General features: G+C 33.6%; 2 protein-coding genes across 8 annotated transcripts in view; one reads left to right on the top strand and one right to left on the bottom strand.

Annotated features, from left to right (window-relative positions):
- fmn1 (formin 1) overlaps nt 1–548 on the bottom strand; it is a 43,806-nt gene extending 43,258 nt beyond the window's left edge. The window contains exon 1 of the mRNA XM_073933354.1: nt 515–548. The gene's annotated coding sequence lies outside the window, so the exon portion shown is untranslated. The remainder of the gene's footprint in view (nt 1–514) is intronic.
- A 3,021-nt stretch (nt 549–3,569) lies between these two features.
- Nucleotides 3,570–18,939, top strand: part of ryr3 (ryanodine receptor 3) — a 149,116-nt gene continuing 133,746 nt past the window's right edge. For all 7 annotated transcript variants that reach the window (XR_012395820.1, XR_012395819.1, XR_012395818.1 and 4 more), the window contains exon 1: nt 3,570–3,654. Coding sequence is in view for 4 of the 7 variants with exons in the window: in XM_009294775.5 (XP_009293050.2) it covers nt 3,610–3,654 (45 nt within the window). In the remaining 3 variants the exon portion in view is untranslated. The remainder of the gene's footprint in view (nt 3,655–18,939) is intronic.

Raw genomic sequence — 18,939 nt, 5'->3', positions numbered from 1 at the left:
GTTTTCAACAGCATAGTTGAGATCATATAACATCATAGATCATCTAGTAGAATTAATGCGAAGACCTAAACCATCACTTGAATATCACTTAAATTAGTTTAATAATAAAGTTATCCAATAAAACATTTAATGTAGCATAAAAGATGCTTTAAAATGTAATTATATTTTACAGTATTGCTATTTTTGTACTGTTTTTTTATACATGAAACAGCCTTGGTCAGACTTTTGAAAACATTAAAAATATTTTAAAAACTTACATAATCATATGTCACATAAGTAATAGTGGAGCTTTTTATTATCATTTAGAGAATACACTGAAGTTAAAATTGTACACCCCAAAACAACCGTAGGTGACTTAAAAATGTTTTTGCATTGATTTAATTTAATAAGCACGTGCGTCATACATTAACAAAGGTTAAAATTATATTAAATTATGTGCTAAAAATACTTCTACAAATTATAATTATTAGCATAATCTTAAATTAATCAGGAGGAATGATTTTGAATTGCTTACCATCCTGCTCTGGTTACATTAGTACAGCATCTGAACTCCAGTAACTCCCACGTAGCCTTATATTGTCCCCTCATGGCTGTGATTGATGGATCCCTCTCCAATCAACTAGCTCAAATCACCATAATCCAAAATCTAATTTCAATCGCAGCAAACATTTGTGTGTATGTGTTTATAATAAGTCTAATAGACATCTAATATGTTTAAACAGATGTCTTGGCTAAAACAAGGTTTGGGCTGTCAGTGAAAATCGAAAATTAATTTAATAGATTTATCATATACACAGACAGTCTTCACATGTGTAGTCATTCATTCTTGTGTATTTGATGGGTAGACTAGTTTTGGGCTATTCTATGTTTAGTTGTTTATGGATGTCTGTTGATCATAAAATTGATTTGTGGGATTTTACAGTGTTCAACGCTAAAAATAGCAAACAAGCAATCATTTTGTTGATTGGACAGGCATGGAACGCAAAACAAGTTTATTATTTAAAAATCAGTGTGTTTACATGATCAGATCTAGCAGGGAAAATGAATGATTATGATAGTGTGCCATGACAAGCTGTTGGCACACAAGCTGTGTCCTCTACTAGGTGACGAGTGATGAAATCCAGTTACTGCGCTGTAAATTTGGTCACCAGATGGAGCTGTTGGCACAGAATTTCACATGAAGAGTCTCAGCCAAGCACCTGTAGGATTGGGAAAATGTGATGCCTATAAATGACCTGGCATTATTTCTTGGCATTTGTGGTCAAAACCACATAAAACAACCATTACATTATTTATTAAAAGCTGAGTTATCTTAAATCATATTTAAGATGCACATCCTCAGAAAAATGATGTTTGTTGATGTATAGGAAATTCCTATTTTATTTTATTTGATCTTTTATTTTCTCATAGAGGCTCCTGCGATTGGTACATTGGTTAACTATGGTTTGAATTTAATGTTTAATAATCACATTTTATAGTGTGTATATATGGTCCTTTAATGCATAATGACTTAAAAACGTTTTTGCAACATTGTTGTTTTTTTTTTAATGGTAATTTTTGCCATTGCAGTTTTGATTTAATTTAAAAACTACTTGTGTCATGCATTAGCGAAGGTTCAAATCTTATTAAAGTAACTGCTAAAAATAAAGCAAGTAGATGTTTTTCTACAAACCATAATTAGTAGTCTGAATTTGTATTAGAAAAAAAATCAGATTCGAATTTTATTTAATGCTTACAATCCCAGTCTAATTACATTAGTACAGCATCTGAGGTGAAGTAAGTCCCAGATAGCCTTATAAACACAATCTTATAAACGGTTCAACTACCTGGTTAGGGGATTTGTAGCTTTGCGTGATTGAATTAATAGAGAAATTTTGACATTAAAAGTAATCTTTGATGTTAAAAGTTAATAAAAAGACTTGTTAGAGTTTAATCTTCACTTTAGTTTGAAGATTTAGAAGATGTTCATGTAATTCTTTGAGTTTTGAAGTTACCACCTTGCAGAAGCACCCATGCTTTGGGTGTTGCAGCTTAATTAGTAAAAATGCAGTTTGTTGCTTTGGTCAGTGAGCAATAACTATCCTGAAATTAGTTCTGAGATCAGTCTAAATCAACTGCATATGTATCTCATGAAATATGTTTAAAATGGCCCTGTTCATTTAGGATAACTTTAAATAAAACTAAGAGACTTCGAAACGTACAAGACATAAAATACATACATGATATTCTTAGACCTTTGAGTTTAAGTTAAATAAAAAAACAAATGCATTTAAACTTTGATTTGATTAAATTGTGTTGGACCAACTCAATTTCATTTAATTATGTACATTTTTTTAGTTGGTGCTAAACAAATTTATTGGATGCAAATCCTGCCCTAAATTGAGCTCATCCAGTTAGTGTTTTTTTTTTTTTTAGTGTACACATTAGTAAAGATACGAATGTTCACCTGTATGGTACAAAAATGTACCATTAGAAAAGATCCCACCACAGTGACAGATTTTGTGCCTTTATTTCTGATAATAATCTTTGTAATCCTAAATATGTTATGTAACCACACTCTTATTTTAATGTATTTAACTGTTTAATAAAACTGTTTTGTTTATGCACCAAAATATATTGGCTTGGCTATATATTTACTGACAAATAGATATTCATTATCAAAATGGGGTGTGCTCACTTATGCTGACCACTGTGTATATATAGTTTTTGACTGCCAGTAGCCGTTGACTTTATGAATTACCAAGGACCAGTTTCACCTAAAAAGCCTCTTTAATGGACTGAAGAAAGAAGTCATCTATACATTACGAATAGAAAGTGTCATCAATACCAAAATCTCATTTTTAGAGGCTTACAAAAATAGTTATGGGAAAAAATACTGTAATTATTTTATTTAATTTTTATACTTTTATTATTTTCTTTACCTCCGTCTCTTTTGTCAAATATATATTAATTTTATCAAACATTTGTTCAGCCTACACTCAAAAATTATATTGGCTGCTTGTTTAATGAGTAGATTAAACAATTTTTGAGTGGGGGGAATGGGGTAATCCCTTATTTTATGTTCAATCCATTTAAATTTGTAAAAACAATTAAGTTAACTTAATCTATTTGTATTGGGACAGCATGAAGGAATTGTGGAACCCTGCATACACTAGCAGAAATAACATCAAAGACTGGATAGCATTGGCCTAGACCTTCTAACCAATATAATAATGATTATTATATTATTATTATTATTCTGTGTTTTTAACCTGTGCAGCTTATTTGATGAAGCAAATGAAGCACCATTTCCTCTCCCATTCAACCTGTTAGACCTGCTAGCGAGCGAGGAACATGCAATATTGCAGTATGGACACTGACTTCATGCCCATGTTTCGGGTTTGAAAGCAGCATCGCAGGTGATACAGATGCGCTCGTCCTCTTGATGGAGCTCCTCTGGCTTTGAGAGCTCGTGACACTGACTGACAGCCGCGGCGGTGGGTTTGCCCGCGCTCCCCTATATGGCTGTGGATGGAGCGCTATGCTAATATCGGCAGGACAGGAGAAGCACCGCTCCGCTGCCTGCTGTCAGTGGTGGCTTTCGGAGTCTAGGCAGGCTCTTCTACAGCCATGGCCGAAGGTGAAGGGGAAGATGAGGTTCAGTTCTTACGGACTGTAAGTAAAAACGCCGCTCTTTATTTTGCCAACGCAATATTGTTTTTTTGTTTGGCGCATTTCTGATGATTAATTGCGAGACGGTGTAATGCTGAGACATCAAAAATGTTGGCTCGTTTGCTGGGTTTAAAGCAGTGCTGTTGGGCTTCTCTCAGAGCTCAAATTGATTTCTTTACCGTATTTATGTTTGTAAATAACAGAAGGATGTAACGACAACAGCTATTTAGAGTATTATTGCCTTATTTGGAACTTGAGGCAGGTGCAAGTTTGCGCTCGCGACGCACCTGTGGTGAACTCGCGTGAATGGGGATTCAATGTGAATCAAGCAGGTACAAGGACGAATGATGTTTATCCTACTTTAATTTTAGCTGGAATGTAACGTGCATCTATCTATAAGAAATAGACCCCAGTATTGTTTAGATTTTCTACCCTACAATGTTAATAAGCAGTTTCTGAGAGCGCGATTAGTAGGCTAAATGAATCCAGTCGGCGCTCTTCTGCAGTATTTTTCATTCGTAAATAAGCGACCTGTTTGTGTGTTCATGAAGTCCTCCCTCTTGCGATTGCATTTGATACGATCCCCTCACCTTCTTTAGGACTTTTCTATTTCTGTGGTTCGACGCAGATTGGTTACATAGATGCCGTGGCGCATGGCTGTTACCTGTGTAAACGATAGGATAGGATTGGACACCGTGGTGTGAATTACTGTCAGACTTAGTTACTTATGAAAAGTAGACGTGTTGTGTGGACGATTTTTAAGCTTGTTGCATTCACCCTTTAGCAGCATTTTCTGAATTATTAAGATTTATTTTGTGTACAAATGACAAATCTACTTCACATTGCTTGGTAGACATGAACAACAGGGCTTTCTGAGAGTATGCCAAAAGATTACTACCATAACGCTTTCTTATACTGTATGGCTTTGATAATGGAGTACTGCAGCGACTGAGCATTCACTTTCATGACACTATTGAAATATTAAATTAGGAGTAGGGCTGGGTCGATAAACGATAATATATCGAATCACGATAAAATTTATGTCAATAAAAATAAGCTCTGGACTTTTTCTACTCTGTATTGATTCAAGAGCCATTTACACAGCAGAAATGTGCAATGATGGGAATCTAAAAGTGTGTTGATATTAGAGATGTACCGAATTTTCAGCCACCGTAAATTTATCGGCCTGAAATACGCCATTTAATGGACCCTCTAATTTTTGTGGCTTCAGTAATTGTTGGGGTAGGCTTTTAAATCTGGAAGCTCGAACAACTCATATCGAAATATATATCAGTATCATCCAATATGGAAAATAATTATCGAGATTGGATTTTTGTCATATCACCCAGCCCTATAAGGACTATGAAGATTTATGTTGGAATAAAATAGGATCTTGATTAACTTGCCTGGTTGACATTTTCTCATCTTTTTTAATTTGCATATGCAACACTAATCAAATCCACCACACCAATTTATTGCAGTCTGCATCCTGCATGAGGCAGGTGTGTGACATCTCACTTTCCTGTTAAAGTGAGAACTCTGGCAGCGAAGGTTACAGTCCCACTAAATGGCGGACATGAATTCACCCCGAACCTCTGTGAAAGCTGCCCCAATTCTGTCTTTTGTGTTTGGTGACTGTGCACGCTGCATCAATATAACATGGTTTTCACACTGCAATTACTGCTCATTTTATGCATCTGAAAGGAGCTATTATTTCTTTTTAGCTTCTTTTTGTTGATACGGTAGCAAACCGCTTACTATTCAATCAGAAAGAAAGCTCAGATAATGGAGCCAGTTCTCTGAAGGACATCAATAATGGGTGGCGTATAATCTAGTTAAGCTTGAATAAACAAGTGTAGACTCAGCGGTAAACTTGGGATTTACTGTCAGTGTAAACAAAAGCGAAACTATTTCGTAGTGACTCCACAGGTTAGGTTACCCACGCTAATGGCTTGAAATACAATGTAAATGTGCACTGATGGGCAAGTGTTATATTTTGGCATGCATTTATAAATCCAGATGTAGAGTTTTTTTTATGCCAGTACAGTAGCACTGGGCTTATTTGGAGTTTATGTTGTTCTGGAAGCCTTCTGCATTCCAGGGTTTAAATTTAGCCTCTTAAAAGTTAATACATCCACCGCACATACGCACACAGATCTGCAGGCACCGTCTCCACAGGTCATTGCATCAGCTATTTTAACAAGCCAGGCCACTGATGTTTCAACACCATTTTTATTTGCACAGGATCGTATTTTAAAGTCAACAACCACCACAACATGTGCTAATATATTAAAAAAATACTGCATAGTGTCATGGATTAGTATAGGAGATCCTCACCTTACTACACAGTGCTTAATTCTGATTGGTCGGTTGTTGTACAAGCAGTGGCGTAGTCATATATCTTTATAAAAACAATGTCAATGCTGAAAACTGTTAGGTGTGTAAACTGTACATTTTATCATTCTCTGTTGCAATGTTTTATACTGCATTTTTCTTACTACTGTTAAAACTGGCATGGAGGAGTCCGGTATTAATTTTACAGTGAGCATTAAACATTTAATGGATAAAAGCTCTAGGAAGCCTTAGTTGAAAAAGGAAATGTAACACTTGTCAGAAGATCAAGGCACTGTTACAAATGAGCCAGACATTTTGTGTTTAATCTGAATATGTTAACAATATTAATTTGTGTGCATTATTTTCGTTATTCATTTGCTTTCTGTTGTTATAAGATAAATGCATAAACATTCCTAATTTTTAGAATTGCTTTTAGATCTTCAGTCTTAATAAGAATATCAGCTCAAAAGATGATACAAACTGCTTATTTTGTATTTAATGCTGAAATGTGATTAACTTGCAGTCACTAAAAGAGCTCGAGTTTTGTTTAATGCTGGAAGATTTTGGTTTTTCATGCTTCTGTGCTTCTTTTGATGACATTTCTCTCACATGAAACAAGTGTAATTATTTCCAAATGAGAAAAATTGCATAATTCGACAATTTCTCGTTGGGCTGCTGTTTGCTTGTTGATTTTAATTTCATTGATGTGGAGAAAATTGTGGGTACCTGAAGCTCCTGTACAGTATATGCTGACATAGGAGATTTTACTGCATCTTGAATGTCATTCAAAGGACTGTGGCAGATGTTGGTCATCTGTGCATGCAGAACACAGGCAGAGCATCATTTTCCTGTACTGTATGTCACAACTGGACATGTGCAATCAATAGTTGCCACAACTGTACTAATATGAATGAATAAAAAAAGATTTATTTTTTACATTGATTAAAGCTCTGCGATTATAGCAATTGTTTTGTAGTACATCAAGGTGTCCGTGTTACTCATTACTCACATGTATAGTGTCTCTGATCCTCTAACACGTTATACTCCTATTCTATTTTCTATTTTATCTATTATAGAAAAGCTTTGATTTCTAATGCTGACAATCAACCCATCCATCCATACATCCATCTACAGTTGAAGTCAGAATTATTAGCCCCCCTTTGATTTTTTCTTTTTTTTAAATATTTCCCAAATTATGTTTAACAGGGCAAGGAAATTTTCACTGTATGCATGATAATATTTTGTCCTCTGGAGAAAGTTTTAGTTGTTTTATTTAGGCTAGAATAAAAGAAGTTTTCATTTTTTAAAAAAAACATTTAAAGTCAAAATTATTAGCCCTTTTAAGCTATATATTTTTTCGATAGTCAGAACAATCTATCTATCTATGTTGTTTTTAAAAGGTCAACCTTTTAAGGATGATGCCTGTTAAAGGATTTACATGTAATTATATGCTTGTCATTTTATCCTATAATGCCATATAAAGTACTGTCGCCTTTTCATCTTACCACAAATGTAGCAATACATTTTTACAAGGTACATTTCTTGTTCCTCTTAAATGCTTTTTTATTCTTCAAAGAGATAACCTTTAATTTACACTAGTACATTTACAGTACACTGGTCTGTTTTGACAGCTCTCAGTGTGCGTATCTTTGATCAGCAATTGAGGTGGAGATTCTAAAGCCTTGTGTGCTTATCTGCTCCTTTTCCACCATCACCGACTCCTTGCGGAGTGTTGATAGCTTCAGCGACTATGAGTAATGAGAGGCACACAGGTAAAAGGTAAACCACGGAGCTTTGTGCCACAGCTGAAATCCGCAGTATGTGAATTGAAGTACAGTATGTGTGTGTGTGAGCCCGTAATGTTTGTATAAGGCTGCTGATGAGTCTGGGAGTTTCATGTGGCAGCCTCAGCTCATTAGCTGTGTTTCCATCCACCTATTTTATGCACATTTTAGGATATTGCATAAATGAGATGCACAGAAGTTTTCAAACTTTCGGATAAATCTGATACATTTTAAACCAGATAAAAATATGTGCATAAGTTTGGATAACTAAACAAACAAATCTCAAACTGAGCTCATGTTTTAAAAATTATGCCAACAGCTGAGTGAAAGTCCAAGTCTTAAAATGATTTTTTAAAGTTATTTCCTAGAGCTTTCTGGTTATATTTAGTAATTTATTAAAACATCAGGCATTGCCAAAAGCTGAAAATTATTTGTCTGCCACTCTGAGGTATACCCAAGTAAAAAAAAAAAAAAAGTTTTGCTTGACTAGTTGAAGCAATTTAAGTAGGTCCAAAAATTTTGCCAGTGTAGTTTTAAAGGAGGTGACGATTTATTTATATTCTCTTAAACACACGAGATTGAAATATTGTGCCCAAAAATGAAAATTACCCTATAATTTACTCACCTTCAAGCCATTCTTGTTGTTTATGACTTTTTTCTTTCAGACAGACTCAATCAGACCAGTATTCAATTATACTGTTGGATCGATAGATGATGCCAAAATGGCATACTAAATCGAAAACGATCCATGTTACCACTGGCGCTTCATATTGCATTTCTAAAAAGCCCCTCCACACTATACCGCTGAAAATGCACCACACACACAAACACACTCTGTCATGCTGATTGACAGGTAGTAATTTGTGACTAACTTATCTTTATTTATTTATGATGTGGTTATGGGTAAAACAAAGACCACGCGGGTCAGGTAGTTGAAGCGGTAGGCTACGATCCCTTTCATAAGACATGCGTTAACTCTTTGGTGGTGTATGGGTTGGCTTCACAGTATAACAGATTTTTATTTTTTTTTGTGCTTTTGACCACAGCCTAAATCTATTATACAGCATGAAAGAGCCAGGGTAAAAATTAAAGCTACTTTTACTGTGTCTGTCTGAAAAATGAAAGTCATAAATGATTTTTTTTTTTTACTTTTTGGGTGAACCATGTTCCTTTAAATTTAGGGAAATTTTTGGATGCAAGCAGCTATTGAGCTACTTTGAGATAAATAAAACCCAGACACATGCCACTGCTCTTGTTGTGCCCTCTGGCAGCAGTTTATCCCAAAGGCAAGAAGCCATCTGCGCTGAAGGACAGTTTGTTTGGGTATTTACTGTACTATTTGTAAAGCACGTTTAGTGTGTCGTTCGTCTGACAGGATTTCATAGGAGTGGTGTATTGAGCTTGCTGATTGGAATTAATGCACTTCAGGCAATTAGCTCTATAGGATTACACAGGAATTCTGGTCTCTGTACAGTCAGCACATATGTGGCATAGCTTTTGCTTGTCTGACACAGGGGCCTCATTGCAGAGAAGGAGCCTTGGAGGCCCCTGGAGCTGACAGCTTTCCCAAGAGCACAACATCAAGTAACAAGCAAGATCTTAAGGGACAGTTACTCCAAAAATAAACTCTATTTTTAGTCCTCATTTTAAACATTTATGACTTTTTAGATCCAAGTCTAATAAATTTGTCTTAAGTTTAACTTTAAAAATATATTTCCAAATAAAAACATAATAAAATATATGAAAAAAATAGAAATTGTTTACAAACAAATAGAACAAAATCCACTGTTATATACAGGAGATTGTAACAAGTGAGATTGTAAAGGGATGTTTGTAAACCCAAAATCAAACTTCTAATTTTATAATAATTTTGTCTTAAATTTAACTATCTATACACTGCCTAAAAGAAGTCTTGATTTCTTGTTTGATCATTTGGAAAAGTGGCAGAAGGTAGATTTTTTCCAATCAATTATCTCTATTTCAGTCATTCTAATCCTCACAAAACTGCAGTTGACCTATTGGAATCCGCAATATCCCTAGATTCTCATAGAAATCAGTCAAGTTTGGTGAAGGAAAATTATGATTTGGGATTACATTCAGTATAGGGGTGTACGAGAGATCTGCAGAGAGGATGACAACATAAACAGCCTGAGGTATCAAGACATTTGTGTTTAATTACTTTCCAAACCACAGGAAAGGGCAAATTCTTCAGCAGGATAGCACTTCTTCTCATACTTCAGTCTCCACATCAAAGTGCCTGAAAGCAAAGATGGTCAAGGTGCTCTAGGATTGGCCAGCCCAATCACCAAACATGAACATTATTGAGTATGTCTGGGGTAAAATGGAGGCATTGAAGATAAATCCAAAGAATCTAGATGAACTCTTGGAGTCCTGCAAGAATGCTTTCTTTGCCATTTCTTTGCCGTTCCAGATGACTTTATTAATAAGTTTTTTGAGTCACTGCAGAGATGTATGGATGCAGTCGTCCAAGCTCATGGCAGTCATACACAATATTAATTCTTTTTCACTGCTCCATGACTTTGTAATCTAAAGTGTACATTATTTCTGTTAAGTGACAAGACTTTTGTCTAAGCAAAGTCAGAACTTACTGTCCTAATTAAATATTAAAAAATTAAGGCATGATCACATTTTATTTTGGTAAAATAAGCGTGATCCAGAGGCCTTTGCCTTTTAAATAAGCCACTTCTGTTAACAAATCATCAACTAGAAGTAGTTATTATTTGTTGTTCCTAAAACTTTGATAGGCAACAAGACTTTTGTCAGGTAGTGTACTATTTTCAGATAAAATTGCACATTAAAAAAAATCAAATAGAACAAAATCCACAATTATATTTAGGAATTTCACAAAAATAAACTACGTTGGCAAATAAAAAAGAAATTCACAGCTTTAAAAAGTACCCATTTACATGATAAAAATGCTGGTTTCCACACAATCGGTTTGTGTTGGGACAACATAAAGGAATTAAGTTAACAGTTTTTACAAATTGAATTGGATTGAACATAAAACAAATAGGCTGTCCATTTTAAGTAAGTATTTTAAACAAACAGCATGTGTATATACTTTTTTAGTGTATATTACACCACAGCTTTGTCATGCAACTTTTATTTGTGGATATCTACTTGCGTTTGTGATTTTAATTTTCTCTGCCTGCTGTGTTTTTTACATTAATCATTCAGAATTTAGTATTTATCAGCTATTTGTGCAAATCAGAGTTTGCTGACCAATCCTCATGTGATGCCTTAGCATTTTATTCACCTCTACAGATATCTCTGTCTATCAGGATGAGTCTATCTGAATTCATTTATTAGTGATGGAGGTCGCTCAAGCATGCGTGCAAGCCATTTTCAATTGCGTGAGGCTATTTTTCCCAGTAGTGTGCATGCTAAGTGAGGCCAGACTGCAGAGGAATGCAATTTGTAATTTGGCTGTAGTGGAAGGCACAGCACTTGCTCTCTGAATCTCTCGCTCTCAGACACCCTGAAGCTTGTCTCTCTTCTGACCCAATCACATTCTTAGCAGCTCTCAGACTGCTTTAAAGCATCACACTATGTCTTCTGCTGTGTCACTCAACGAATCAAGAGGGAAATGTCTCCGCAAGAATGCTAGACAGTGCTGGTGAAAGGATTTTGCATTTTTAATCCATTTTCTCTGAATGCCCTGTTGATGTTTTTTTGGAACTGTTATAGAATAAAGTAGGGATGCACAATTCAATTTGTTTAAGAAATGTTCTTATCCTGATACCAGATATTTAGAGTATCAGCTCTTTTTAGGAAACTGATAATCACTATTTCATGTTAAACACACTCACAATACTTGTAAAGAAAAACAACAAACAAACAAAAAAAAAACATTTTAATTATGGACAAATATTATAAACTAGCTTGATTGATAATTCAGCAACAAAAGTTATTCTGGGAAAATCACAAGCCCACAAAAATTGAATGAAATATTAACATTAAAAAAAATATAAATACATTTCGGGGGGAACAATTTAAGCACTAAACCTGTTAAAATGCTGTCAGTTGCTATTTGTATTGATATACATTCATGAGGAACAAATTGCATAAAAAGTAAATATTTTTAAAGAGCCCCTATTATGCATTATAAAAAGGTCATATTTTGGTTTTGGGGGTCTCAAACAACAGGCTGGTATACATGCAAGATAAAAAAAAAACATTCATGGTCTTAAAATATGCATTTATTTTTACCTAATTATCCTAATGACTCCTAGATGATTTGTTTAGGGTTTCATTTGTTCCCAAACCCCTCCTTTGCTTGAGACTAATCTGCCGTGATTAGTCCGATGAACCTGTCTGTTGTGATTGTGAAAACCCATAATAGTGGCTCTTTAAATAGATTTTTTTTATAATGTTTAATGCAGGATTGGACAATATATTTTATGAATAATAATGTCAAATTGACCAAAAGCTTTATAAAATAAATCAATCCAATACAAAGTGGCATAAAGCATTTTTTACACATCTCGTGCATAAAATGATGCAAATTAATATGCAGTCATGGAGTGTGTCACACTTTGCAGCAGAAAATATTGAAAGTATTTATTTTGAACAATTCTATTAGATCCAGCATTGTCTTACTTTCAATCTGTCTGAATATTCTGCATTGAATTTTTCTTTGTTTATAAATGAATCCGTGGTAAAATTAAGTAAAAAAAGGAGGACTAAAATTTTCCTGTTGTGGTTTGGGTCTTCATTAGAAGTTCATTGTCTTTTAGGAGGAAGGCAATATTGCAAAGGATTTTGTTTTATTTGTTCAAAGCCACATTTTTCATTTAGTTTCTGTATAGTCCTGTGTTTGACTCTTGTTATTTGTGTACATTAGTGTGAAACGGTGGGCAGAGCTACATTGCAAAAAATGCTTTTCTTTTTCTAGTCCAAACATACCAAATCATATCTATCCAAATATCTTATTTCAAAGCGAGAACAAGATTGATTTGTTTACCCCATTGGCAGATTATGTTTCTTATTTTAAGAAAAAAAAATTGACTTAATTTCTTAATTTGTACTTATTATTACTGAAAACAAGAAAATATTTTCTGCTCGTCAACAAAATGCCTCTTGATTTAAGAATAATTTGAAAGAAATAAAAAAATAAAAAATGAGGAAAGGATTTTTTGCATTGTAAACACCCAGTGATGTACTGTAAAAGCTTGCATTGATCTTCTGTGGGGGCGGAGTTTAGCTGCACTATTACATAATAAAGTGGCTCATTCACAACCTGTAGTTTTGCCAGATTAGCTTCATTATTGGCTGTTTTTATACTAATGAGAATTTTTTGTGGTCTGAATCTTACTGGTTGTATTTATAGTACATCAACCCCATAATAAGTCGAGTTCGAGAGGATTTAGATTTCTCAGTTCACGACCCCTTTAAATTTAAATTACTAAATGTACTTGAGTAAAACATTGATAGTCTTTTCTACTCCTGAGTTAGGATCTAGCAGAAACCCTGTACCAAGTAATGTGATTTAGAAACAGCAAGCTCCACCAAGATGAAGTCCTTTTATGTGAGACCATAGACCCTCATCTACAAATCAAGTATAATAATGGGAACACTGAATGATCTTGAAGAGTTCGAATGCGACACGCAGTTTGAATGCTGAATGACCGACAGCTACTGCAGAGAGATGAGTGTACTTGAACTTTAATTTAACATCTTACATATTCATCTGTACCTCACTTGGACTTGGAATTTAAAGCATTCAAATTGTGGGGATTTTTGGGGGTCATTTGACTTAACAGTAACAAAGAATAGCATGCAGATTATTAGTATATCAGATTTGGATCAGTCAGCAAATAATGACAGTATGAGCTGATACTGATTTGGGCATTAGATTGGTTTTGGATCCAATGAGAAGTAAAAAAAAAAAAAAAAACCCTAAAAGATAATTAACTGCATTAATTGCACAAAATAGATAATGAGATTATAACTTATCTGAACCTTTCTTTGCAATGAAATCAGCTTGAGGTGTGAAAAGACATTTAATTATATGCATTCATCTATAGTTATATGTGGATTTTATATTAAATCCTAACCATGGTGTTTCTATATCAGCGCTTTTCAGTCGCAGATAGCCAGAGGGTCTTTGGAGCATTCATGAATTGTGAATGAAAATCTCAGACCATGGTGAGAAATATGATTACAGTGCATAGTGATGGTACAAATCCTTAGAGGACAAAAAAGGTCATAAAAAGTCATATTAATATACTGTTTGTATATTTTCAGCTTTCACTGATTTTTTTTCCATAGCCATTCAAAATGCATTAATTCTGAGGATATTAACTTTAATTATTTTTTATAATGGTTTTATAAAGAATCATTTATATTCCATGTATTTAATACTAAGCAGATATTAGGGGATTATTACAGTCTTGCACAAGTCAGCGATTATTAGAAACATACATTTTGATTCAATATTTCTTTTGAGCAGTGTCAGATAAAAAAAAAGCCTACGACACACTAGGGCTGCTCGATTTATCAAAAAAATCTCAGTTGGACCCTACACATGATCTTAAATCAGCTAATTATATTTTCAAGGTCAGGAGAGAAGCATAAAGGCGATCCCACAAGTCGTTTTATATATGTTGCTCAGCATGGTGTTATAAGTGTAACATATTGTATTTCTAAGATATTATTCATCCAAAAATGTAATTTCTGTCTTAATGTAAACATGTATTTGCGGCTGCCAAATCACACAGTTTGTTTACTACCGAGAGGATGCACACGTGCTCGCCAATGGTGTCTACTTTAGTGAACAGAACCTGCATAGGCTGTGAATAACAGATAATAAAGTTGTAAACAACGTTCAGCTTGTTGCACAGAGTGATTGTTTGGGAGCCGAACATTTGCATGTACTTTCCTTTCTTCTCAAAGTGACAGCATCATGACATGAGTGCACTCGGCAGTGAAATTTTAGAGTTATAATTACGACAAGCATTTGATATCTTTTTTCTTTGATAGCAAACACAAAGTGTTGTCCCTGAAAATAAATGTTTACTGGATCAGTATAGCCAAAGACTATACAGAAGATATGTCACACGTATTGTCTTGAATGTAGAAAAGTGTAACGGACAATATGGCTAATAAAGTCCGACGTCTAGTAGGGTAGCCAATCGTAGATCACTATATGGCGAATAAAGCAGCCTTTTCGTATAAGACCTAATCATCGATCGCTATAAACAGACAATACTTCAGGGGAGGGGCTTGGACCAGACGTGAGTTTCTGCAGATTTTGTGTGGTTTGAACATTTTAAACAAATCTTATGAGATAGTTGTGGTTTCGTATTATTGGTAAATTCTAAAATGAAATTCAATTATAAGCTTGGCTATTACAGTAGTTTTGGAGAATTTGATGTTTCTCCATTCAGATAGAATGCCCGAGCACACTGCCCGAGAGATGTTTCAAAGTTGGTCTCCGACTTGTCTTAATAGACTTTGGTATAGCTACTCTAGACTACATTATGTTAAATATAATCTGATAATGACAATGTTTCATTTTACCAGTAAATAAAATGGTCTTATAATGTCGTCAGTGTCAGATTGCAAGCTAACGTCTCAAACATAATAATTCAACTTCAGAATTAGGAATAGTTGTATTATGATGCTAATTAATTCACTTTACTGTGTGTGAATTAATAACCAGGACAAATTTAAAGTCTGTTCAAGTCCACCATTCCAAGTCTATACACGATTTGTACAACAGTAGACCTACACAAAGGCCTAATATTATTATTGTTGTTTTATCATATGTTTGAGAATTTACAATAGTAGCCTACTCATATTGACCTTTATGTTACATTTACAGAATTGAGAGAAAATCGTGATCTTAATTTTGAAAAAAAAAAAAAAAAAGAATTGTGATTCTTATTTTAGCCAGAATCGTTCAGCCCTACCACACACACAGAAACTTCTCAGGACAAACACACACTCTTTAACAAAACCGCAATATCTATACATAAATGCCCACATAATTAGATTTATATATTTAATTAATTTGGCCGCAAAAGTGTGTTTGCTTTTCATAGCCCAAACTTTAAAATAAGTGCCAAAATAGTTAAAATGTAATTTTTTAAAAAAATATCTCAAATATGTCAAATATCCAGCACTTTGTTCCTACTTAAATAGATCTAGTGGTTAGTTCCTCATTTGTTCTTTAAATACATATCTTCTACATATCGGCTACATACTGCTGATCTGACCTTTTTTCTACCTTCTGAGAGAGCCGTCCCTGAGTAACTTTTTCTTTCTCTCGGGTCAAGGAGGACATATTTCATTGATAGAGCATTATTGAGGCGGATGCAGATATGGAGGTGATAAAGACGTGAGCTCATTGAAGCGTCTCATTAAGCTGTCACATACAGCAGTGTGAGCCACCTGCTTGCTGAAGTGCCGTAACTGCCAAAGAGTTTGAGTTATTTAAGGCATTAAGAATTCAGCTGAGAAGAGGGAAATAACATGTATTCAAACTCATTTTCAGTGAGAGCATCATAAAATTTACTCTAAATTATTATTTTGTGACAAGTTTTTGGAGTTAGGAGGTCTCCCGTCATATTCACAATTTGATAGACTTGGGCTTGTAGCCAAAGGGGGTTCGGGAGGTTCAGAAGACCCATCCCTCACTGACAAAGGTTCAGAATTTGACCCATACATGAGCACATTTCTCCTATTTTGACTGCTATGCCATCATAAATAGTAAAAAGTAACCAATCAAAAATAGTTACCCTTCAAAAAGGCCTTAAGACCAAGCAGAATCCTAGCGTGACTTCAGTTATTCAGTTTTGACCAATGCAATAATGACATAAGCCAAGTCATATTTCGCTACTGTATTGTTTTTGAATAGAGAAAACATATGACAAGTAACTTTTATTTAAAATCTTGAACCTTATTCTTTAAAGAAAACATGACCAATAAAAAATTGTGAAGCACTTTTACAAGAGAGGCTAGAAAAAGTATGAAGCTCTAAATAATAATAATAATAATAATAATAATAATAATAATAATAATAATAATAATAATAATAATAATAATAATAATAATAATAATTATTATTATTATTATTATTATTATTTATGTATTTATTTATTTATTTATGTATTTATTTTTCGTTTGAATTGTTTATTATTCAAACGGCCAAATTTTGGCCAAATTCAACTGAAGAAAGTTGAATTTGTTGGCCAGAGGTGGGTTTCTGAAAACCATAGCCAACTAAGCCAACTAACGTACATTCGCACACTGTGTCGCAAACTTGTACGCTTGTAACTAAATGAAATTCACGTTACGTCTCTAAAGCTTGTTTAAACAAAAATATATAGCATATGTTAATGCTTTTAATTTAAGTTTATTTATTATGACATGTGTCTGTAGCCTACTATGACATGGGTCTAGTAGTTAGAACATTTCTGCAGTGGCTTGAATGTGTCACAGTTGTAAAAGATGACTTTTCAAAAAATAAAAATGTAAAGTAAACCAACAATATCATACTTAATAATAAAAAAAAATAACGATGCTGATGATGATGATGATAATATTAATTATTGTTATCATTACTTTCCTTATAAATAGCCTATACTGTAAATTACAACCAATTATAAACAGTTAATATGATTTATATATGAGATTACAGTGTTAGCCAAGTAGTTTTATGTTTTAGCATAGAATATGGAATATTCTCAATAATATCTGAAAAGGAAAAATTGGCCCTATATGTGCCATTTACATATATTACAGTTAATATAGAAAACGAGTGTTGTTTTTACTAAAACTAATATTTCTAAGTGCGTGTGTGTAAAACAATATAATTTTATACAAAAATAATACTCATTTTATAAAGAAGTTATTACTCCAGCCTGTTTAGAGCATCATTATGGAGGTTTTACGTTATAACTAACAAGGTTCAAATGATGAATCAGCGACAGAGAAACTACGGTTTTGGGGAAACACAGGTCAGTACATTGTTTATTTCCCAAACCATGCATTGTACTATGATAGTTCAGCCACTAGTTATGTTGTTGTTTGGGAAACACACTTTAGTTTGTTATTTGTGTAATAAATGACAATAGGCTACAGTTTTTATTTAAAACTGTTTTCTAATAATATATGATGTAACACATTTGGAATTAAAAACAAATATGTGTCATATTTCTTTATTCTAAATATTTAGGAAATATTTTGGTACATCAAAAAGTGTGGTTATGATGACATTATGACAATCTAGCTAACTCAGTTAAAAAGTGTTTAAAATGTCACCTAAATTCAGTATTTAAATTTTATAGTTAAATAGAAAATGAGGCAAATAAAAGAACCACCCCTTTTACCAGGCTGGCTTTGGGCCAGAGACTGCATACACAGAAAGTTTTGAAACTTTGAAACATTTTAAACAAGAATGATTCAAACCAAAATAATATTTTTTTTATTTACATTTAATATTTAATAATATTTAATATTTTAATATTTTTTATTGGTTTTTCATATTGCACAAAAATATGGGTGAATTTTCAGTGAAACTTTGTTATGCTAGGTTTAAAAATGTTCAGGGGTGCCCAAACTTTTTTTTATTAAAAGGCCAAAAACCAAACTTGATTGAGGCTAGTGGGCCGAAATTAAATACAGTTGCCATGGGTAATGTCCTAATTTGTTTAATAATGTACATTGCTTTAAAATAACTAATACTGCTTTTTGACATTTAATAATGAACTTATTACAATAAAAACAAAACAATCTAGCCGATGTCTTTTGCATAGTCCTCCATCCATCGAGTGACAGTCTATACATTTTAAAAAAATCTCATTTATTTACAACATTTAATTGAAACATTTCAATTCAGTTTGCTTTTTTTACAATGCAGCAGTAAAACAAACAAAAAAGGTAACGTCAAATTAGAAATGACGATCTGTGTGTTAAAGACATTGATCAAAACCCTCCCCTCATACTCACATCTTCTCTCAGATGTGATGGTGGGCCAAATGAAAGGTTACAATGGGCTAACTTTGGCCAGCGGGCTCTCCTTTGGGCATCTCTGGTTTAGAAGATTCTTTTTAATATTAATTTATTAATTGTTTTTAAAATTTTAATTTAATATTAATTTAATGTCATTAGCAAAATATATATTATTGGCGATTCATTCTGCTGT

The sequence above is a fragment of the Danio rerio genome, chromosome 20 (genome assembly GCF_049306965.1).
Source record: "Danio rerio strain Tuebingen ecotype United States chromosome 20, GRCz12tu, whole genome shotgun sequence".
Classification (NCBI taxonomy): domain Eukaryota; kingdom Metazoa; phylum Chordata; class Actinopteri; order Cypriniformes; family Danionidae; genus Danio; species Danio rerio.
The sequence above is the reverse complement of the archived record's forward strand: the minus strand, read 5'-3'. Positions and strand labels throughout refer to the sequence as shown.